General features: G+C 53.3%; 2 protein-coding genes across 3 annotated transcripts; both read right to left on the bottom strand.

The window, feature by feature from the left end:
- Positions 1–244: 244 nt before the first annotated feature.
- On the bottom strand, positions 245–7735 carry GDPD3 (glycerophosphodiester phosphodiesterase domain containing 3). The gene is made up of 10 exons (XM_035267341.2): positions 7539–7735; positions 7222–7264; positions 6858–6993; positions 6723–6768; positions 6506–6624; positions 6332–6421; positions 5580–5713; positions 4055–4114; positions 3900–3951; positions 245–444 (listed from the first exon to the last, which is right to left on the bottom strand). Exons 1-10 carry the CDS (start codon positions 7675–7677, stop codon positions 307–309), a joined length of 957 nt encoding a protein of 318 aa, XP_035123232.1. The 5' UTR covers positions 7678–7735; the 3' UTR covers positions 245–306.
- Positions 7736–8328: 593 nt separating this feature from the next.
- MAPK3 (mitogen-activated protein kinase 3) lies at positions 8329–17249 on the bottom strand. 2 transcript variants are annotated; one of them, XM_035267340.3, is made up of 9 exons: positions 17036–17249; positions 15845–16027; positions 12139–12328; positions 11839–11955; positions 11475–11589; positions 10962–11093; positions 10685–10794; positions 10436–10589; positions 8329–9025 (listed from the first exon to the last, which is right to left on the bottom strand). In XM_035267340.3, the coding sequence occupies exons 1-8, from the start codon at positions 17212–17214 to the stop codon at positions 10467–10469; spliced, it is 1149 nt and encodes a 382-aa protein (XP_035123231.2). In that variant the 5' UTR covers positions 17215–17249; the 3' UTR covers positions 8329–9025; positions 10436–10466. The 2 variants fall into 2 exon arrangements, with proteins under 2 accessions (XP_035123231.2, XP_035123230.2); XM_035267339.3 differs by having other exon boundaries at positions 8329–8921.
- Positions 17250–22920: the final 5671 nt, after the last annotated feature.

Below are 22920 nucleotides of genomic sequence, written 5' to 3'. Positions count from 1 at the left end.
CACTGTCAAGTGGCTGGGGGCCAGGACACCTGGGTTGGCAGTGAGGGGACATTCCTGAGGAGAGTGGAGGCCAGTTTGACACAGGGTGTGCTAGGATGACAGGAATGTAGTGGAACCAGTGGGTCAGGCTCCTGAGAGCCCAAGGCTCTAGCTTCAGGGCTAGCCTGTTCCCTCCTAAGCTGCCATCTTGACATCTTCAAGTAGAGGACCCACCCCTCTACTCCTCACCCTCAGCACAACGGTGTGATCAAAAGGCAAATATTTATTTTTCAGGAAGAGAAACAGGGGAGGGTGAGGCCTCTGGACTTAGGAGGTCCGGGCAGCTGGTTCATGGTTGTCCAGGTAGTGCCTCAGAGCTGTGGGATAATCCGTCATGACGCCAGAGGCTCCCACACTGAAGGCCGCTTCAAAATCCGACTCATCATTAAGGCACCAAAAGACCACCTGAGCAGGGAGGGAGGGGCCTTGACGTTTCTGAACAATTTTACATCTAGACCTGCCTCCTCCTCTATGGACCTCCCAGCAGCAGTACACTGGGCCTGATTGTTAAATTCTCAGGAATTTTGCAAAGTGGTTATTAAACCCAGCCATTATTAAAAATTAAATCATAGCCTGGGTACGGTGGCTCATGCCTGTAATCTCAACACTCGGGGAGGCTGAGGCAGGAGTTGAGGCCAGGTGTTTGAGATCAGCAAGTAAGACCCCATCTCTACAAAACACATTTTAAAAATTAGCTGGAGGTGGTGGTGTGTGCCCGTGCTCCCAGCTACTTGGAAGGTGAGAGAATTGCTTGAGCCCAGGACTTTGAGGCTGCAGTGAGCTATGGTTGCACAACTGTACTCCAGCCTGGGTGACAGAGCAAGCCCTCATCTCAAAAGATAATAAATAAGTTATATAAACATAATTAAATGAATTATCAAAACAACAGTGGCCAGGGGTGGTGGCTCACACCTGTAATTCCAGCACTTTGGGAGGCTGAGGCAGGTGGATCAGCTAAGATTAGGAGTTCAAGACCAGCATGGCCAACATGGTGAAATCCATCTCTACTAAAAATACAAAAATTAGCCGGGCGTGGTGGCAGGTGCCTGTAATCCCAGCTACTCGGGAGACTGAGGCAGGAGAATCACTTGAACCCAGGAGGTGGAGGTTGCAGTGAGCCAAGATCGTGCCACTGGACTCCAGCCTGGGTGACAGATCGAGACTGTGTCCCAAAAGAAAACAACAACAAAAACCCAAAAAACAAACAGTAGTAAATACTCAAAGCATATCTCTTCCTATTTCCTATTACTGTGTTCTTGAAGTTATTAAGTCTGCTGAAGCTGTAAGATGGAAATACTAGATGACGGGGTGCCACCACGAATCTCTTCCCATTCTTCGTTTAGTGGCTTCATGTTGGCAGCCTGAAACTGGCCAAGGTGGGAATCTTTAAACCAGGAAAATTAATGCTCAGATCAGGGCTTTATTTGTTCCTCTTTGAGAGCTGGTTGTTGATCACTTACCAGCACCGCCCTCCCCCAGCCCCCTTGCCTCTGCTGCCTGCCCCAGCTCCTGCAGCTCTGCCCCTTCCCTGCCCTCCTGCCCTTTCCAGTGGGCACTGAGGTAGGCAGAGATGGGAATTTTTTATTTTATTAAAAATACAGACAAGACTAATTCTCACTGTATTGCCAATGCTGGAGTGCAGTGGTGTAATCATGGCTCACTGTAGCCTTGACCTCCCGGGCTCAAAGGATCCTCCCACCTCATCCTCCTAACTAGCTGGGACTACAGGCGTGTACCACCATGCCCAGTTAATTTTACTTAATCAATTAATTTTTGAGACAGTCTTGCTCTGCCGCCCAGGCTGGAGTGCAGTGGTGTGATTTCAGCTCACTGCAACCTCTGTCTCTTGGATTCAAGCAATTCGTTTTTTTTTTTTTTTTCGAGACGGAGTTTCGCTCTTGTTACTCAGGCTGGAGTGCAATGTCACGATCTTGGCTCACTGCAACCTCCGCCTCCTGGGTTCAGGCAATTCTCCTGCCTCAGCCTCCTGAGTAGCTGGGATTATAGGCACGCGCCACTGTCCCCAGCTAATTTTTTGTATTTTTAATAGAGACGGGGTTTCACCATGTTGACCAGAATGGTCTCGATCTCTTGACCTCGTGATCCACCCATCTCGGCCTCCCAAAGTGCTGGGATTACAGGCTTGAGCCACCACGCCCGGCCGGATTCAAGCAATTCTTGTGCTTCAGCCTCCCGAGTAGTTGGGATTCTAGGCACCCACCACCATCCTCTGCTAATGTGTACCTTTTTAGTAGAGATGGGGTTTCACCATGTTGGCCAGGCTGGTCTCAAACTTCTGGCGTCAAGTTAATGGCCTCCCAAAGTGCTGGGATTACAAGCGTGAGCCACCGTGCTGGGTTTCTGCATTTTTCTTTCCCTTCCCTTTTCTTTTCTTTTTTTCCTGTTTCCCTCCCTCTCCTTTCCCTCTCCCTCTCTCTGGCTCTTGCTCTTGCTCTCTCTCCTCTCTCTCTTTCAAGACAGAGTCTGGCTATCTCTCCCAGGCTGGAATGTGGAGTGCAGTGGCGTGATTCTAATTATAGCTCACTGCAGCCTCAAACCCCTGTGCCCGGGTGATCCGCCCATCTCAGCCTCCTGAGTGGCTGGGACTGCAGGTGCAAAAACCACTGCACCTGGCTAATTTTTAAATTAGGGTCTCGGTATGTTGCCCAGGCTGGTCTTAAACTCCTGAGCTCAAGTGATCCTCCCATCTTGGCCTCTCAAAGTGCTGGGAGTACAGACGGGAGCCACTATGCCCAGCCTCTGCTTATGGCATTTCTTCCCTGTGCCCTTGATGGTAAGCTCCCACTCCTAGTACCTTAGTGCCTGGTACATTCTCAAGGATGGTTTATAAATTAAATGATCTGGTTGAAGCCAGGGGAAAGGGTGGGTGGGCTGGGCGTGGTTTCTCCCTTCTCTCATCTTTCCATGGCCCCTCTCATCAGGGATCAGGGTACATCATTGTTGTCATCATAGTAGCTAACATTTATCAAGCCCTTAATAAATACTGGTTACGGCTGGGCTCAGTGGCTCACGCCTGCAATCCCAACACTTCAGGAGGCTAGGGCAGGTGGATCAGGAGGTCCAGAGTTTGAGACCAGCCTGGCCAACATGGTGAAACCCCGTCTCTGCTAAAAATACAAAAAAAATTAGCCAGGCATGGTGGCGCATGCCTGTAATCCCAGCTACTCAGGAGGCTGAGGCAGGAGAATCGCTTGAACCGGGGAGGCGGAGGTTGCAGTGAGCCGAGACTGCGCCATTTCACTCCAGCCTGGGCAACAGAGCGAGATGTCTCAAAAAAAAAAAAAAAAAAAAAAGCACTAGTTACATATCCATATGTTGGCAGTGTCGGGTTAAGAAAATGTGTGTGTGGCAGGGTGTGGTGGCTCACACCTGTAATCCCAGCACTTTAGGAACCTGAGGTAGGTGGATCGCTTGAGGCCAGGAGTTTTAGACCAGCCTAGCCACCATAGTAAAACACTGTCTCTACTAAAAAAACACAAAAATGAGCTGGGTGTGGTGGCAGGCACCTGTAATCCCAGTACTCAGAGGCTGAGGCAGGGAGAATCACTTGAACCCAGGAGGCAGAGGTTGCAGTGAGCCAAGATTGCACCACTGCACTCCAGCCTGGGTGACAGAGCAAGACTGTCACACACACACAAAAGAGAGAGAGAGAGAGAGAGAGAGAGAGTGTGTGTCTGTGTCCAGAAGAGTTAAATATACCATTTTCCCGTTTTAGGGATAAAGAAACTGAGACTCAGATGAAGTCACCTGCCTGAGCTATGCAGCTAGTTGGCAGCAGAGTGGGACCAGAACTGTACTGCCAGGCCCGCATGCAGTGGGAGCAGTGATCAAGGCCTCACCTGCACCCCTCGCTCCTCCAAGTGTCGGATCAGACTCTTCCTCATGATCATCCTGGGGATGGGGACAGGGAAGGTGATGATAAGAGGGGACCTGGGAGAAGGGCAGCAGCAGGTCTCTATGGGGACACTCCACCTAACCGTCTCGCCCACCTCACCATTTCGAAACCACAGCCAACAACTGGTTCAGGCAAGAGCAGGAAAATGGGAAATAGGTCCTGCAGAGAGAAGGAGGTGGGGGTCAGCCCCTAGGGGGTCACCCTGTCCCAGAGGTGGGGTGGGGTGGGGTGATAGTGTCCCCCCAGCCTCTGACCAGGGTAGCGCTGCCCCCCAGAGTTCCCCAGAATAATAACCTTTGCAGTGGCCCGAATGAACAATTCACCCATTGTTCAGAGAGCCTGACCACCACGCTTTGAGGGTGTGGCCCTCCAGTCACCATTCAACAGATGAGTCTGGGCCTTAGAGAGCCGAAGGGACTTGCTAGACCCAGAGCAGAACAGTGTCCTAGGGCAGGCTTTGGAGTCAGACCCAGGGAAAACCCAAGCTCTGGATTTCTGGCAGTGTGACCTTGGGCAAATCACAGAACCTCTCTGGGTCTCAGATTCTCCAGGGTACCATGGGGGTCAGGATTCCTATACCTCCTGGGGTGCTGCAAGGTAAAAGTCAAATAACCCTAAAGATGTGAAAACACTTTATAAATCCTGTATAAAAGGTGGTACACAAACATCATTGAATGACTTCTTTGCAGCAAGGGATGGTAGGGGCAGAGTGGGACTTCCCTCTCTGACCACCACAGAGAAGCTGCCAGAAAGCAAAGGGAGGCCAGGCCCTGGGGTCAGGCCTGTAATCCCAGCACGTTGGGAGACTGGGGCGGGAGGCTTGTTTGAGCTGAGGAGTTCAAGACCAACATGGGCTTTGGTAGTATTGTTTTAAGGGACTAAGAAAAAAAAAAGACCAACATGGGCAAAGTGAGACCTTGTCTCTACAAATAATTTAAAAATTAGCCAGGTGCAGTGATGCACGCCTATACTCCCGGCTTCTCAGGAGGCTGAGGCCGGAGGATCTCCTGAGCCTAGGAGGTTGAGGCTGCAGTAAGTCATGGTCTGGCCACTACATTCCAGCCTGGACAAGACTGTCTCAAAAAAAAAAAAAAAATTGTTTTTAAAAAGTAAAAGCAGGGACCAGGCCCAGGCCTAAGTGCCAGAGAATATCCAAATTCCTGATACTTTCCCCAGCTGTTACTTTGTTAACCCCTGCCTTCCTGCAGAAGAACACTGACTTGCCCTTTTCTCAGAGTCTGAGACAGCCATGCTATATAATGAATGAATGTAGCTCTCCACGAGCTAGACTGTAAGCTCATGGAGAACCTCCTCCCACCCTCATTGGTTTTATTGACATTATAACTGCACCTTGGACAGAGCAGACGCTCAATAAAATAGGCTAGATGAACTGAGATGGATAAATGAGCCCTCTCTTCTAAAACTCATCAATACATATTTGCACAGAATCTCAGGGGGTTCACAGTTGCCTTTAGTATTCATGAATGCTGGGTAAGAATCACTGTCTTTAAAGGACCTTGGGGGTTACCTCTGATGGGAGCCAGCTGGGGAGATCCAGGCTCCTCCCCGGGGAACCCTAAGCAATGGGGCGTTATTCTCAGGTCCGCCCCCCTCAACCCCGTACCTGTTGATGATGTTGGGCAAGAAGCAGAAGAAGAACTTCTCAGGGATTGGGATGAAGGGCAGCAGCCCCAGGTAGTAAGAAAGGATCACCCAGAATCCTCGGCTTATTGTGAAGGACCGGGGCATCTCGGGGTTCTGGGGAGGCAAGGAGAGGTGTGAGAGAGGATCTGTCTGCTCTGGGGAAGCAGAGAGGAGGCATGAGCTGCAGGGGGGCCATGGTGGGCATTTCGGAGGCCCTTGGATCCTTGAAGGATCCAAGTTACACCTTGAGGATGGGCGCGGTGGTTCACGCCTGTAACCCCAAGCACTTTGGCAGGCTGAGGTGGGCAGATCACCTGAGGTCAGAGGTTCAAGACCAATATGGTGAAACCCCATCTCTAATAAAAATTTAAAAATTAGCCAGGCATGGTGGTATGCACCTGCAATCCTAGCTACTCGGGAGGCTGAGGTATAAGAATCACTTGAACCCAGGAGGCAGAGGTTGCAGTCAGCTGAGAGTGTGCCACTGCACTCTAGCCTGAGAGACAAAGAGAGACTCTGTCTCAGAAAAGAAAGTAACATCTTGGCTTTGTGTTCAAGGCCTGAGTTCACATGCTTTCCATTGCCACCGCCATGCCACTGAGAACGCTCCCAGACCCCTCTAGCTTGGATCTCCAGGCTGGGTGGGCTCCAGCTCCCAGGAGGAGGGGCCGCTGGAGCGGGAAGGGGATGGAGGTGGGGGGGGGGGGACGGGGGCGGGGAGGATGAACTCACAGCAGCCTTGCATTTCTTCATGATGGAGCTCTTCTCTGAGGCCCAGATGGTGATTTCATTACGGTCAAAGCGCCTCACCAAGCCTGCTATCTAGGAGGAGGAGAAGGAGGTGACGGGAGAGCCAGGCCTCTCTCCTGCCCCAGGTGGCCACCCTTGCCCTGCCTGCAGCACCACCTCACGGATGAGCTCTTCGTTCTTCCCTTTGATCTCCACACTCATGGGTGTCCTTGGGAACCTCTGGAACAGGTCCTCCAGACGCACCATGCGCCGGTCCGTTCCATGAGCAAAGTGGCCTGGCAGGTGTAGGAAGAGGGGTCAGAGAGGGAAGCCAAGGTGGGCGTCCGGGGAAGGCGGGCATGGCCCAGGCAGGGCTTGAAGCCCTTGCTCTCACCTGGAGAGAAGTAAACCTCCAGCTCCTCCTTGTAGAGGGGCAGGTCCTGGGGAGGACAGGAAGGATGTCACTAGAGGCTGGCATCAGGCATGACGACTCTCAGGGTGGGGGTTGGGACATCAGGGGAGGTCCCACCTCAAAGTCCAGGCTGCTCACATCCCTGTTCAAGCCTGACTGACGGCACAGGTTCTCATCATGTGACACCACCACGACTCTGTCCCTTGTCAGCTGACAGTCGAGCTCCAGGAGGTCCGAGTGCTGGGCCATGGAGCTGTGGGGGCGAAGGTCAGTGGGGGCAGAGGGGTAGGGGACTGGGATGATGGGTATGGTGGTGGGGAGGTGGCAGAGAATGTGAGGGCAGAGTTCACGGTGGGATGTGCAGGCCACCTCCACGGGGCTCCAGTCACCCAGTTAGGAAATGAATGGCATCCCTTGCTATGATGCAGTGCACAACCTGCACACCCTCACATGGTAGCCTGGCCAGGGCAGATACACTCACTTCTCCATGGCCTCCATGGTGTTCTCCAGCAGCTCTCCAGATCCTGTGGGGGGCACTGGAGTGGGCCCCTGGGGCTTGGGGTCTAGAGGCCTGGCCTGACCTCATTACCCACATTCCTTCTCTGGGCTCTGTCCTTGCTCTGGCCTCACCTCCCCAGCCAGCCCAGGCTGTGCCAGCCTCTTCTTCCTTGTCCACGCCCTGCCCTGCCACCTCGCTCTCCTCCTCTTGGTCTCTGCCCTGTTTCTAGCATCCACCCCTTGGACCTACCTCTCTCTGCTGTCCACTTTGGCGCCTGTTCTCACCCCCACCCAGCTCACCTCCTCGGTGGGCTCCCAGGCGGATGCGGAAGTTGGGAGCCCGGGGTGTGTGCAGCAGGTGAGGCCGGCGCAGGAAGAAGCTGGAGAGCATGGCATAACTGCCCAGGGCAGGGAGGGCACAGTACAGGAAAAGGCTCATGACTGCACTCCTGCAGAAGCTCCCACAGCCGCACGCTCAGCCGTCCAGGGACTCTGCTGCCTGCCTAGCCGGTGTGGGCCAGCTCTACTACTGGCCACCGCCACGCCCCTGGGACCTGCTGAGCCTGCCGCTGGGCTGGCTTGGAGCCAGACTGCAGGGTTTGGCTGAAGCCAGGGTAGTATCAGGAGATGAGGCAAGCAGCCCTGACCCTCATATCCCTGGGCCCTTCCCAGACCCCAGCACCCACCCTGTCCTGGCCACACAAGGGGAATAAAAACCACCCAGGACTGTTAGCACCTCTCCCTCCCACTGGCGCTTGGTGGCCAGGGCATCCAACATGCCAGTTCTGTTCCCTTGCCATTTCAGAGGATCCAGGGGTATGTAGGGTGCCCCTGAGTCACCCCGAATCACCCCCAGCCAGTTAGACAGGAAGCCATTAGCAAGGGGACAGGACAGTGACTAAGGGGAAAATTGATCCCCTTCTTTCTAGGAGTCTGGAGCTCCTCAGAGGCCCATCCCCAGCCCTGGGCAGTGTGAGTGAAGGGCACCAGGCTCTGGAAAGCCTGAGCAAGCAGCAGCTGGGGTGCTGGAGTCCGTCTTCAGAGCCGCACGGGGCAGGGCAGGGCGTCGCAAACACAGACAGAGCTAGGGTCAGCCATAGACACATCTCTATATTTATATATTAGACGGGCCAAGGAGGTGGTGGGGGTGCCGGGCTCTCCACGCCCCCCAGCTCCACTCCGATCACCACACACAGAAGCAGTGAGGGCGCTCAAAGTGGCAGCTTTGACAGGAAGGGGATTCAGCTTGGCCCGGCTCCTCGGGGATGCTAGCCCTTGAGACTAAGGAATGTTCCTTCAGGGAAACTAGGGAGGGGGTTGAATGAGATGAGGAGGAAGGCCTGGCCCTGAGTCCTACTCAATGCCCCCCACCCTCCACCCCCGCCCCTCAGCAGGTTGGGCAGCCAGAGCCCTTCCATTCCAGAACTGCAGAGACTGGGACGCTGGGGAAGGGCACAGCAGCAGCAGCGGGAAACTGAACTGGGGCCACCTGAGCCTCCGATGCCCTGTGGAGAGGACAGGCAGAGAGGAGGAGGCCTTGACCTGCCTGAAGCTGGAGGCCTGAGCAAAGGAGAGAGGTGGCCAGGCCCATGTTCCACCCCGGCTGGGCTGCCAAGGTCTGAGCTGGGCACAGTGTCCATTTTCTAACAGTCCGGCAGGAGAGGGGCAGGAGGAAGGCAGCTCCTAAAGAGGGAAGCAGGCAGGAGAGGAGTCATCAGCACCCTCGGGCAGACCCGGTGCAGCCCATCACCCTCACAGCTGGGCAGGCTGGAGCTCAGTTTCCTTATCTGTAAATGGAGATAATCATAGTACCTAGCTCAAGGTACTGCTGTAAGATTAAAAGGATTAATACATGCGAACCTCTTAGAACAATGCTTAGGGTTTTATGCGTTCATTATTAGAACTGTCTCGGCCGGGTGTGGTGGCTCATGCCTGTAATCCCAGCACTTTGAGAAGCTGAGGCGGGTGGGTCACTTGAGCCCAGGAGTTGGAGACTGGCTTGGGCAAATAGTAAGACCCCAACTCTTAAAAAAAAAAAAAAAAAAAATTAGCCAGTTGCAAAGGCTCGTCCAGCTACCTGGGAGGATCCCTTGCGCCCAGGAATTTGAGGCTGCAGTGAGCTATGATTGTGCCACTGCATTCCAGCCTGGGCAACAGAGTGAGATACTGTCTCAAAAAAAACAAAAACAAAACAAGATAAATAAAACTGTTTCCAGGGAACTGAGGCACAGAGAGGCGAGGTGCCTTGTCTAATACCACACAGCACTTACTAAGTGGCACAGCTGCAGTTTGAGCCCAGGTGTGCTGCCTTCTTCCTATCAGGCCACACCTGGCCAGAGACAGGAAGAGACTGGAGGAGGCAGTGTGGGTGGGGGCAGGCCCAGTGGGGTCCCACAGCTATGTGAACTGCTAACCTGGCAGCAGGTGTGAGGAGGCCTCGCCATCTGGGTCAGGCTGGGTGATGCTGGGCCCCTCCCAAAGCGATCATGGCTCCACCTGCTTCTGCCACACCCAGAGCTGAGGCCTGGCTCAGGTCCTTACCTGGGTGACAGGGGCCCTCTGTAACCTCTTGCCTCTTTGCTAGTTCTGTTCCCAGAAGATTAGAATGGCTCCTGGGGCTGGAGGATGCAGGGTGTTGACAGGTGGAGACATTTGGGGTTGGAGGACTGGGTGGGCCACGAGTCTGGGTAGTCCTTGGGCATTTTTTTCTTTTATTGAGGCAGAGTCTCACTGTTGCCCAGGCTGGAGTGCAGTGGTGCAACCTCCACCTTCCAGGTTCAAGAAATCCTCCCACCACAGCCTCCTGAGTGGCTGGGTCTTATAGGTGTGCGCCACCATGCCCGGCTTATTTTTGTATTTTGAGTAGTTTTTATATGTTTTTGGTGTGTAATTTTTGTATTTTTAGTAGTTTCACCATGTTGGCCACGCTGGTCTTGAACTTCTGACCTCTGGTGACCTACTGGTCTAAGTCTGTCTCCCAAAGTGCTGGGATTCCAGGCATGAGCCACCATGCCCAGCTCCCTGGGCACCTCTGATGTCACCAGCCACATGGACCATGGGTGCGGGGCAAGCTTGCAGCTTAGATAGAGATAGAGAGAGAGGTAGATAGAGACAGAGATAGCTGTAGGTGTGGATATAGAGATAGAGATCTATATTTAGTATCAGTGTGTCTGTGTGCGGGCCATGGGGACACTCACCAGGCCCCAGGGCACAGGATATCTGTCTAGGTTAGGGGGCCTCCAGCGCCCCAGGCTGGAAGCGTGCTGTCTCTTGGAAGATGAGCTCCTTCAGCCGCTCCTTGGGTAGGTCATCCAGCTCCATGTCGAAGGTGAAGGGCTCCTCGGCCACTGGCTGGGGTGGCAGAGACGGTAAGGCTCAGGCCCGGTGTGGGGAATGCCGACTTGATCCCCTGCCCCCAGCCCCGCTGCTGCTAGGCACTGGCCCACCTCATCCGTTGGGTCATAGTACTGCTCCAGGTAGGGGTGGGCCAGCGCTTCCTCCACTGTGATCCGTTTGTTGGGGTTAAAGGTTAACATCCGGTCCAGCAGGTCAAGGGCTATGGAAGGGCAGGAGTCAGGGGTCACAGGGAAGGCTGGAGGAGCTCCCAGGAGCATCGCTTTGCTTCCCCATGCCCAGGGCCCGTCTCCTCCGGTGGCTGCTGGACTCACGCACCCTCCACAGCTCCCAGGGTTTATGCCACACCCGTCCCCACGTCTCTCATACCTTTGGAGTCCGACTTGGGGAAAAGCTTGGCCCAGGCCACCTTGGTCTTGGAGGGCAGAGACTGTAGGTAGTTTCGGGCCTTCATGTTGATGATACAATTCAGGTCCTCCTGGGATGGGGAGCCCAGGATGCCTGTGGATAAGGAGGTGACTTGGTAAATGATCACCTCCTCCTTTCTGGGAACAGAACAGGCAAGAGGGCAAGAACAAGACCCCCCAGCCTAGCAACCCATGCCAAACTCTTAGTCACCTCCTAGTCTGCTCTCCCAGCAGAGCAAGGGGCTGGATTCAGGCAGACTGAGGCTCAAATCCTAGGTGTGGTGCCTCCTTAGGTGTAGGACTTAGCCTTGCTTTTCCCATCTTTCCAGTGGGGATAATATCTATACCTCGTTGAGGTCTAGGAGATGCTGGAGGCACCCCGTACATGATGATGATATCCCTGACTCGGACTCTCAAGAAATCTCACCTAGGAAAAGCTAATTATCCCCCACTCAGTCAGCCGGGACTCCCTCACCCAGAATGTGGTTGAGCTGATCCAGGTAGTGCTTGCCAGGGAAGATGGGCCGGTTGGAGAGCATCTCAGCCAGAATGCAGCCCACAGACCAGATGTCGATGGACTTGGTATAGCCCTGGGAGAAAGGAGGAAGTGATGGGCTCCCGGGACAGCCTCAACAGGGTCCTGCTGCCTGTGCCAGGCCACCACCCCAAGCTAGATCCAACACCAGGCAGAAGGCAGAGGCCTGGAGGGCTCCACTCTCAGCTTCCTTGCAGAGCCCAAGCCCAGAGGGTGGAATGGGGGTCAGTGCCTGGCTCAGAGGTAGCTCCAGGGCTTCCTGGGACCTGGCCCCTTCCCTTCAGGAGTGGGCAGCCCCTCCTACCTTGGAGTTCAGCATGATCTCTGGGGCCCGGTACCAGCGTGTAGCCACATACTCTGTCAGGAAGCCAGTGTGGTCGTGCTCAGGATCAGCAATCCGGGCCAGGCCGAAATCACAGATCTGGAATCAGACCCAGCTGCTAAGCTTGGCACTCAAGGCCTCCGCAGCCCAAGCAGTCACTCCCCCTTGTCTTTGCTTCTGCTGTTCCCCTGGCTTGCAATGTTCTCCTGCCAATGGCTTCCACTGGTCACCTGGAAGCTCCAGACCCTGGGGGAGGAGGAGACAGGTGCCCAACCCTCTGACCTTAAGGTCGCAGGTGGTGTTGATGAGCAGGTTGGAGGGCTTTAGATCCCGGTGGAGGACATTGGCGGAGTGGATGTACTTGAGGCCCCGCAGGATCTGGTAGAGGAAGTAGCAGATGTGGTCATTGCTCAGCTGCTGGCTTTTAAGCAACTTGTACAGGTCAGTTTCCATTAGGTCCTGCACAATGTAGCTAAGGATGGTTCCGGAGGCCCCCCGGGCAAGGGGCAGCGGGAGGCACTTGGTTAAGGAAAACAGGCTCTGAAGGCAAGCCTGCACACCTCCAGCCAGGGCCCTTGGGGCTCAATAGAACTTCCAACCTGCACCGCCAGCTGGGCAAGCTGCCGTTGTCACCCAGCAGCAGGACTCAGCCTCTGTTGCATTGAAGCTGCTGAGCCTGAGCAAAAGGCTTCATTTCTGTGGCCTCAGTTTCTCTACTGGGAAAATGGGGATACTAATAAACTGTGGGAGGCAGGAGAACCTCACAGTTAAGAGCAGCAACTGGGGCTGAGCAGTGGCTCACGCCTCTAATCCCAGTACTTTGGGAGGCTGAGGCAGGAGGATTGCTTGAGGCCAGGAGTTTGAGACCAGCCTGGGCAACATGGCACAACCCCGTCTCTACTAAAAATTCCAAAATTAACCGGGCACAGTGGCATGTGCCTGTAATCCCAGCTACTCAGGAGGCTGAGGCATAAGAATGGCTTGAACTCGGGAGGTTGGGGTTGCAATGAGCCAAGATCTTGCCATTGCACTCCAGCTGGGATGACAGGGTGAGCCTCTGTCTCAAAAATAAATAAATTAATTTTAAAAAATAAAAAGGAGTTAACCCATGGATGTGTGAAATCCTCTCTCTACTACTCACTGGCTTTAAGATCTCAACTTGTCTGTGCCTCAACTTTCTCACCTAGTATGTCGGGGAAATAATGTTTTTTGTTTGTTTATTTGCTTTTTTCTTTTTTGTGGAGATGGACTCCTGCTATGTGCTCAGGCAGGTCTTGAACTCCTCGGTTCAAGAGTTCCTTCCGCCTCGGCCTCCCAAAGTGCTGGAAATTACAGGTGCAAGCATGAAATAATGGTTCTTTCGAGGGTGGCTGTAAAGACTAGATGAGGTGGCGCATGTAAAGCTGTCAGCCCAGCGCCTGGCAAGTTGTGAGTGCTAAAGAAACGTGAACTATTATTACTAATATCAAGGCCTGAGTCACAGGGACGCCGCGGGAGTTAAATGAGATAATGGATGAACACCATCTGGCATGCAATAGATGTTTGCTTAAAAATAAATGCCTGCCTTATGGGAATGGTTTGTGCAAGAAAAACGAGGAGACACTCCCAACAGCACACTCCCACTCAAAGAAGAGTGCTTGGCCATACCTCAGAAGATGGAGGAGTAAAATGTCTTTTTCCATTTGAAGCTAAAACAAAGACTGTGAGTAAATAAATAAATAAATCCACAAATGTCGTTTGGCTTGTGTCTGGAAAAATAAGTCAGGTCTGTCTTTTAGAATCTGCCTTGAGGCCAGGCGCTGTGGCTCACACCTGTAATCTAGTACTTTGGGAGGCCAAGGTGGGTTGGTGATCTGAGGTCAGGAGTTCGAGGCCAGCCTGCCGACATGGTGAAATCTCTACTAAAAATATAAAATTAGCCGGGTGTGGTGGTGCACACCTGTAGTCCCAGTTACTTGGAAGGCTGAGGCAGAATTACTTGAACCTGGGAAGTGGATGTTGCAGTGATTGGAGATCTAGCCACCGCACTCCAGCCTGGGCAACAGAGCGGGGGGGGGGGGGGGGGGGGGGGGAGGGGGGGTCTGCCTTGAAGAAGTCTTCAGAGAACATCTGGACCAGCCCTGCTGTTTTAGAGCTGGGGAGGCCCAGTGAGATGCAGTGACTTGCTTCAGATGACACAGCGAGCTGGGGCTGAACGCGGAGATTTCCTGTCCACAGTTTGTGGTGGGGGCTATAGACACCAGAGTACAAATCCCCTCTCTTGGGTGGAGTGCTGGGACCGAGAGTGATTGGGTGTGGCAGGGAAGAGGTGACAGGTGTCACAAGTTGCTAACAAAAGAGCCAGCCAGGAAGTGGACAGCAAACCAGGAAAGCAATATCAGGGGAGGAGACCAAGGCTAGGTTGTCTCCTCCCTGGGCAAAGTGCAAGTCCACAGGTGATTAGGGTGCTGCTTGGAGTGAGAAGTCCTAGAGGAAGGACAACTTCCCATCTGGGGGAGGGGAGGAGGAGACAGCAAGAGAAACACTTGATTTTAGGTTTTCTGGGTCTTAGCTTCCTCATTTTTTTTTTTTTTTTTGAGACAGGGTCATTCTCTGTCCCCCAGGCTGGAGTACAGTAGCACAATCACAGCCCACTGCAGCCTCTAACTCCTGAGCTCAAGCCATTCTCCTGCCTCAGCCTCCCAAGTAGCTGGGACTACAATTGTGCACCACCAAACCTGGTTAATTTTTAAATTTTCTGTAGAGATGGGGTCTCACTATGCTGCCCAGGCTGGTCTTGAACTCCTGGTCTCCAGCAATCTTCCAGTCTTGGCCTCCCAAAGTGTTGGGACTACAGACGTGAGCCATTGCTCTCCACCCCTCATCTTTGAAATGGAGCTGAAGGCCGGATGCAGTGGCTCATGCCTGTAATCCCAGCACTTTGGGAGGCCAAGGCGGGTGGATCACAAGGTCAAGAGATTGAGACCATCCTGGTCAACATGTTGAAACCCCGTCTCTACTAAAAATACAAAAATTAGCTGGGCATGGTGGTGCGCACCCGTAGTCCCAGCTACTCGGGAGGCTGAGGCAGGAGAATTGCTTGAACCCAGGAGGCAGAGGTTGCGGTGAGCTGAGATCGTGCCATTGCACTCCAACCTGGGTAACAAGAGTGAAACTCCGTCTCAAAAAAAAAAAAAAAAAAAAAATGGAGCTGAAAAACCCATCTCATAGGATAGCTGGAAGGTGTAATAGCAAAATAAATAAATAAAGCACTGGGCATATATAGTACCTGACCCACAATAGGCCCTCAAGAAAGGTAGTTTTTTTGTTTTTTTTGAGACAGAGTCTTGCTCTGTCACCCAGTCTGGGATGTAATGCCATGATCTTGGCTCACTGTCCACCTCCTGGGTTCAAGTGATTCTCCTACCCCTGCCTCCAGAGTAGCTGGCCCGGCTATATATATTTTTTTTTTCTGTATTTTTAGTAGAGATGGGGTTTTACAATGTTACCATGTTGGCCAGGCTGGTCTCCAACTCCTGACCTCAAGTAATCCACCTGCCTTGGCCTCCCAAAGTGCTGGAATTACAGGCGTGAGCCACTGCACCCGGCTGACAGCTTTCTTTCTCCCTGTCTCCCTTCCAGTCTGGGGAAAGAGAAAAGAGAGAAAAGAATCGTCCATTTGTTATCAAGAAGTGACTGTGGGCTGTGGCCGGGTCATGTCTCAGAACTGCAGATGTCAGAAGACAACACTCCCATAGAGACCATCCTGCCCAGCTCTCCCCCTGGGGCACAGAGCAGAGAACCGACTTGCTCAAGGCCATACTGCCCGGCTGCCACAGGCCTGGATTCATCAGAGGCCTCCAAGTCCTGTTACACTGTGGCCTCTCCTCTGCAGGAAAGTTTATTTTACTGGGTTTTTTTTGGAGGATGGTGGGGAAGATGGAAACAGAAAGCAAGTGATGGTTCCCCAGCCCAGCTCGGAGGCCATGAAGGCCAAGGTGAAGGATACACATCCCTCATGGCTTCCAGGGTGGACGCCCGAAGAATGTCTCGGATGCCGATGACATTCTCATGGCGAAAGCGCAGCAGGATCTGGATCTCCCGGAGCGTGCGCTGGCAGTAGGTCTGATGCTCGAAGGGGCTGATCTTCTTGATGGCCACTCGAGTCTTGCGCACGTGGTCATAGGCCGAGCTGAGGGGACCAGAGAGAGGCTGCTGCTGTGGCCTTACAAAGTGGGAGTCCAGGCCTGGTGGCCCCACCCAGGCCTTGGCAGGGAGGGGAGGGAGCAGGAGCTGGCTCTGGCCAATTCATAAACAATGCTGGTTCCTTCCTGCTGTGGAGGCCTGGGATCTCTAGAGAGAAAGCTGGGGACCAGCCAGGCGCCCCTGCGGTGACTTTACAAACAGAGGAAGAGACTGACCACTCACTGACTTCCCCTCTCCTCAATCCCCTTTCATTCTAGTGGCCCTGAACCCTTCACCCCACTTCCCAGGAAAGGCTCCTTAACCCAAGACAGGTCCAGGGGTGCAGATGCTGGGACCACACCATGGGGCAAACACAGTGGGAAAGCAGCAGCCAGGGAATGGACAGGGCAGGGGAGGGTCCCAGAGTGAGGGGCCCAGGCAGCCAGGCTGTCCCAGAGCACATGGAGGGGCGGGGGGCACTCACAGACCCCTCCCAAAACATGCAGGTGGCACTCCTGGCCCCTTCATCCCTCACTGAGCCCCTGGTGGTGGTGGGAAGGGAGGGCCAAAGCCCTGCCACACCCTGATCTCTGTTCTTCTCCCCCAGGCTTCCAAGCACTGCCTCACAGGGAATCCAAGACACCCTTTCCCCCAGAACGACCCTCCACTGCCCCTTCACTAAGGATGTCGCCTCCCCGAGAGTACTCATCCTCTGGGCCTTGCCCCGTGTCTCTAGGGTCCCGGCAGTCCCCCACATGCACTCAGATGCCCCTCCCGTCATTACGGAGTGCTGGACTCAAAGCTCCAAGCCCCCTCCTCTGAGGACGTAGCAGCGACCCCTCCCCCAGAAAGCATTCAGGGACCCCTCCCTGGGACGCTCCCGATCATCCCGAGTCCCCGGCCTCCTCGGGACGCTCCGCGTCTCCACGTCCTGGAAAGCGCTCGGCGCCTCCCCCTCCTCTCCCGCGAAGCCCCCTCCCCCGAGGGCGCCCCCTCCCCCGGAACGCCCCCTCACCTGACCATGCCGTAAGCGCCCTCGCCGATGTACTGCAGCTGCGTGTAGCGCGGGCCCACGTCGAACGGCTGCCCCTTCACCATTTCCACTTCCCCCGGGACCCCCGGGCCGACCCCCTCGGCTCTCCGGGGCTCCCCGCCCCCGCCCCCCTGAGCCGCCGCCGCCGCCGCCGCCGCCATCTCCACTCCTCCCCTCCCGCCGCCCTCCTCCCCTCAGCGGCCCCGCCCGAGGCCCCGCCCCTTCCCGCCCGCCTGTCACCCGCGGGGCCGCGCGCGCCAGGCCCCGCCCCCGCCCCGCCCCCGCGCGCCCCCGACCCCAGGCGGGCCCGGGGCTGTCACGTGAGCCGCCCTGCGCGCGCCTGCCCTTCCAGCCCTAGGTGCGCGGGCCTTGGATCCCTGCTGGTTCCGTGGCCTCCAGGCCACGGGAAGGCTCAGCAGCGCGGCCTCGGAGATCGTCTTCACCCTCTCCTCGATGATGAAGCGGCCAGCGCGTGACCTCCCAGAGCCAGCCAGCCAATGTGTGCGGGAGCCCACCAGAACCTGGGCCCGGGATCACCCTAGATCAAAAAAATGTTCGAATAAATGAATCAAATTTTACAGATCGGCAATCTGTGAGTTGGGTTAACTAACTTGGGTAAGGTCCCTAGTAATGACAGACGTGAGACTCAAAATGATGTCTTTTGACACAGAGGCTCTTTATAATTCCATGCCTCTCAAAATCCTATACTGTTTTTTTCTTTTAGAGACAGGGTCTCGCTCTGTCGTCCAGGCTGGAGTGTAGTGGTGCAATCATAGCTCACTGCAGCCTCGAGTGATTGGGGTCAAGCGATCCTTCAACCTCAGCCTCCCGAAGAGCCGGGACTACGAGTGGACAACACCATGCCCTGCTAATTAAAAAATTTTGGGGGGTTCCGGCACGGTAGCTCACGCCTATAATCCCAGCACTTTGAGAGGCCGAGTTGGGCGGATAACTTGAGGTCAGGAGTTTCAGACCGGCCTGGCCAACGTGGTGAAACCCGTGTCTACTAAACATACAAAAATTATTGGGGCCTGATGGTGGGCGCCTGTAATCCCAGCTACTCAGTAGGTGGAGGCAGGAGAATTGCTTGAACCCAGGAGGCAGAGGTTGCAGCAGTGAGCCAAGATCGCCCACTGCACTCCAGCCTGGGTGACAAAGCAAGGCGATTCCATCTCAAAAAAAAAGAAAAGAAAATATGTTTTTTTGGTGGGTAGAGACTGGGTCTTGCTATGTTGCCCAGGCTGGTCTGAAACTCTGACTTCAAGGAATCCTCCCACCTTGGCCTCCCAAAGCTCTGGGATCACACCTGTCCATCTCAGACTATTACAACTGAAGAAAGGGCCCTCCGAGACCATCCAGTCCACCCCCCTCTTTCACATCGAAGATGTGAGCTGCAAGCTTTACAAAAACACACAGCTCCCAGGCTTCAGTAAGTAATCATGTTGTGGGTTCTTTTGTTGTTTTTTTTTGTCCCTGAGAAGCTGGGAGTAGGTCCTTGATGCATTACAGATCAAGAGACAAAATGGAACAGTAATTATGATTCTGAAATCGCTTATAATTAGATCCACAGCCAGGCAGTCTCACTCAGATTAAGGAGACTGAGTTTCTGATTCCCAGTAGCCCATAGGTCAGTAAAGGTTCAAGAGGTGCTAATTAGATCAATGAGTTTTTTTAGTTATTCATTTGATAAACCATTGCATGGCCCTGTGTGCAAAGCTCTGAGCTAGGTACTGGGGCTGATAAAGGATTACTGGATAGTATGAATCTGTGCTTAAGAGTAAAAACACCCTGGAGCCTGATTGCCTGGACTAGAATCTCATCTTTCAAGTTCAAGTTGAATGAGGAATAAGAAAAAGAAGAAAAAATGAATCACGTCTTTGCCACTCACTTAACTTGTGTTACCCTTGGCAAATTACCTACTGTCTTCTAGTAGAGGCCTCCACTCTATTGAAGAGAGAAAATATGTAAATCAATTTAGATCCCAGTGCAGTGACTCACTTTCAGTGCTCTGTTTAGGAGGCCGAGGCAGGAGGATCACTTGAGCCCGGGGAATTGGAGTCTGCAGTGAGCTATGATTGCACCACTGCACTCCAGTCAGGGTGAGAGTGAGAAACCTGTCTCTACTTCTTTCTTTTTTCCTCCCTTTTAATAATACTGATACCTTGTCTTTAAAATAATAAATACACAGGCCAGGTGTGGTGGCTCACACTGGTAATCCGAGCACTTTGAGAGTCGGAGGCAGGAGGAGCCCTTGAGACCAGGAGTTTGAGACTACCCTGGGCAACATAGGAAGACTCCGTCTATGCAAAAAAAGACAAAAATTAGCTGTGCGTGGTGGTGCGTGCCTGTGGTCCTGGCTACTCCAGAGGTAGGAGACTCGCTTGAGCCCAGGAGGTCAAGGCTGCTGTGAGCTATGATTGCACCACAGCACATCATCCTGGGCAACAGAGGGAGACACTGTCTCTATAATAAAAAAAGTAAAGAAAAGCAAAAGTAGGTTGGGTGCGGTGGTTCATGCCTGTAATCCCAGCCCTTTAGGAGGCCGAGGCAGGTGGATCACAAGGTCAGGAATTCAAGATCAGCCTAGCCAACACGGTGAAACCCTGTCTCTACTAAAAATACAAAAATTAGCTGGGCATGGTGGCACATACCTGTAATCCCAGCTACTCAGGAGGCTAAGGCAGGAGAATTGCTTAACCTGGGACCTGGGAGGAGGAGGTTGCAGTGAGCCAAGATTGCGCCACTGCCCTCCAGCCTGGGCTACAGAGCAAGACTCTGTCTCCAAAAAAAAAAAGAAAAGTAAAGTAAAAGTAGGTCGGTTGCAGTGGCTCATGCCTGTAATCCCAGCACTTTGGGAGGCTGAGGCAGGCAGATCGCCTGAGGTCAGGAGTTCATGACCAGCCTGACCAACATGGTGAAACCCCATCTCTACTAAAAATACAGAAATTAGCCGGGCGTTTGGTGACATGTGCCTGTAATCCCAGCTACTTGGGAGGCTGAGGCAGGAGAATCACTTGAACCCAAGAGGTGGAGGTTGTGGTAAGCTGAGATCATGCCACTGCACTCCAGCCTGGGCAACAGAGCAAAACTCCGTCTCAAAAGCAAGAAACAAAAAAGCAAAAAGAAGAAAAGAAAAAGTAGGGTTGCAGAAGGTCGGGACTGAAGAAAGCCATGATGGAGAAGGATCGGGGTGAGCCGAGGTACAGAGGCAAAGCATGATTTGTCCAGCGTGGCTGCAGTGAAAAAATGATGGGGGTTCAGGCTGGAGAGGTAGATTGCACCAGATTGAGGAAGGCTCTGGATTCTGGCAAGGAGTTTGGATGTTACTCAGTAAGCAGAAAAAGCCCTGGAGGGACTTTTGCCAGATCATTTTGCAGCTGCGGGAGAATATAGTGACTCAGAGAAAACACCATGGGGTTCAGCACGGAGCCAGGTTTGCTGAGTGGGAGTGAGTTTCCCGGCACAGGAAAGGCTGGTGTATCAGAGAGGCAGGCTGCCACCTCCTGCTGCTGGAAGCTCAGAGTGTGACTGAGATTCCCCTCTAGTGACTGTGGTTGGCTTGGAGGACTAGGCTGGGATTTCTTTCTTTCTTTCTTCCTTTCCCTCCCTCCCTCCCTCCCTCCCTCCCTCCCTCCCTCCCTCCCTCCCTCCCTCCCTTCCTTCCTTCCTTCCAATGGAGTTTCGCCCTGTCACCCAGGCTAGAGTGCAATAGCAAGATCATGGCTCACTGCAGGCTCCAACTCTTAGGCTCAAGTGATCCTCCCACCTCAGCTTCCCAAGTAGCTAGGACCACAGAACGCACCACCACAGGCAGCTAATTTTTGTGTTTTTTTGGTAGAGACATTGTTCATCTTGTTACCCAGGCTGGTCTTGAATTCCTGGTCTCAAGCAATCCGTCCGCCTTGGCCTCCCAAAGTGCTGGGATTATAGGTACAGGTGTGAGCAATGACACCTGGCCTTTCTTTTCATTTCTTTCCTTTTTTTGAGACAAGGTCTCACTCTGTTGCCCAGGCTGGAGTGCAGCAGTGTGATCATAACTCACTGTAGTCTTGACCTCCCAGGCTCAAATTATCCCCCTTCCTCAGCCTCCCAAGTAGCTGGCACTACAGGTACACAACACCATATCTGGCTAATTCTTTTTGTATTTTTATTTTTGAGATGGAGTCTCCCTCTATCACCTAGGTTGGAGTGCAGTGGCACAATCTTGGCTCACTGCAACCTCCACCTCCCAGGTTCCAGGGATTATCCTATCGCAGCCTCCTGAGTAGCTGGGATTACAGGCACAGGCTGCCATGCCCAGCTGATGTTTTGTATTTTAGTAGAGATGGGATTTCACCGTGTTGCCCAAACTGGTTTTGAACTCCTGAGCTCAGGCAATCCACCTGCCTCGGCCTCCCAAAGTGGTGGGATTATAGGCGTGAGCCACTGCAGCCGGCTCTTTTTGTATTTTTAGTAGAGACAGGGTTTCACCATTTGGCCAGGCTGGTCTCAAACTCCTCACCTCAAGTTATCTGCCTGCCTTCGCCTCCCAAAGTGCTAGGATTATAGGTGTGAGCCATTGTGCCTGGCCTAATTTTTTTTATTTTTTGTAAAGACAAGGGTCTGGCTATGTTGCCCAGGCTACTTTTCTTTCCCCCCTGAGATGGATTCTCGTTCTGTTGCCCAGGCTGGAGTGCAGTGCCACAATCTTGGCTCACTGCAATCTCTGCCTTCCAGGTTCAAGCCTGCCTCAGCCTCCCAAGTAGCTGGGATTACAGGTGCCCACCACCACGCCTGGCTAATATTTGTATTTTTAGTAGAGATGGGGTTTCACCATGTTGGTCAGGCTGGTCTCAAACTCCTGACTTTGTGATCCGCCCGCCTCGGCCTCCCAAAATGCTGGGATTACAGATGTGAGCCACCGCACTCGGCTCTAGCCTGGTCTTAACTAAATTCCTTTCTGTCTGTTTCCTTCCTCCTCAGATATGCCTAAAACACAGCTCTGATGAGCTTATAGTAGGCAGGAATCTTTTGGTAACAAGTCATCAAAGACCCAACTCAAAGAGGCGCACTGGTTTACTGACTGTGAAGGCACAGTTGGCTCCATGATCTCAAACAGTATCATTAGGACTTTGATCCCTCCCTTAGCTCGGCTTTCTTCTGAGTTGTTCCATTCTCAGCCACCTCCTCCTCTCAGAGTAGCCAGATGGCAGCCAGTACTTGCAGATTCGTGTTTGATTTTTTCAGTAACTCCAGCAAAGGAAAGCTCTTCTCTCTGTGTCTCTCTTTCTCCCTGTCTCTGTCCCTCATAATGCAAGACTCAGATTTGACTCTTATTGGTTACTAGTTTTTTTAAGACAGTCTCCTGCTGTCTCCCAGGCTGGAGTGCAGTGTCATGATATTGGCTCACTGCAGCCTCCACCTTCTGGGTTCAAGCGATTCTCCTGCCTCAGCCTCTGAGTAGCTGGGATTACAGGTGTGCGCCACCACGCCTGGCTAATGTTTGTATTTTTAGTAGAGATGGGGTTTCACCATGTTGGTCTGGTCTAGAACTCCTGACCTTGTGATCTGCCCACCTCAGCCTCCCAAAGTGCTGGGATTACAGGTGTGAGCCATAGCTCCTGGCCTAATTCCTCCCGTTAACTACCAAACAAAGTCAAAATTCTTTTCTCAACATTCAAGGCCCTGTTGAAGGGGTCTCGCTCTGTCAATCAGGCTGGGTGTAGTGGCGCGATCATAGCTCACTGCAGCCTTGACCTCCTGGGCTCAAGTAGTCCTCTGGCCTCAGCCTCCAAAGTGGCTGGGACTGCAGGCATGAGCCACAGCATCTGGCCCCCAAATCTATCTTTTCAGACGAGTTTCCTAGATGAACCTTTTGCTTTAGCTGA

This window comes from Callithrix jacchus, chromosome 12, assembly GCF_049354715.1.
Source record: "Callithrix jacchus isolate 240 chromosome 12, calJac240_pri, whole genome shotgun sequence".
Lineage (NCBI taxonomy): Eukaryota > Metazoa > Chordata > Mammalia > Primates > Cebidae > Callithrix > Callithrix jacchus.
This window is presented reverse-complemented; position numbering and strand designations above follow the sequence as displayed.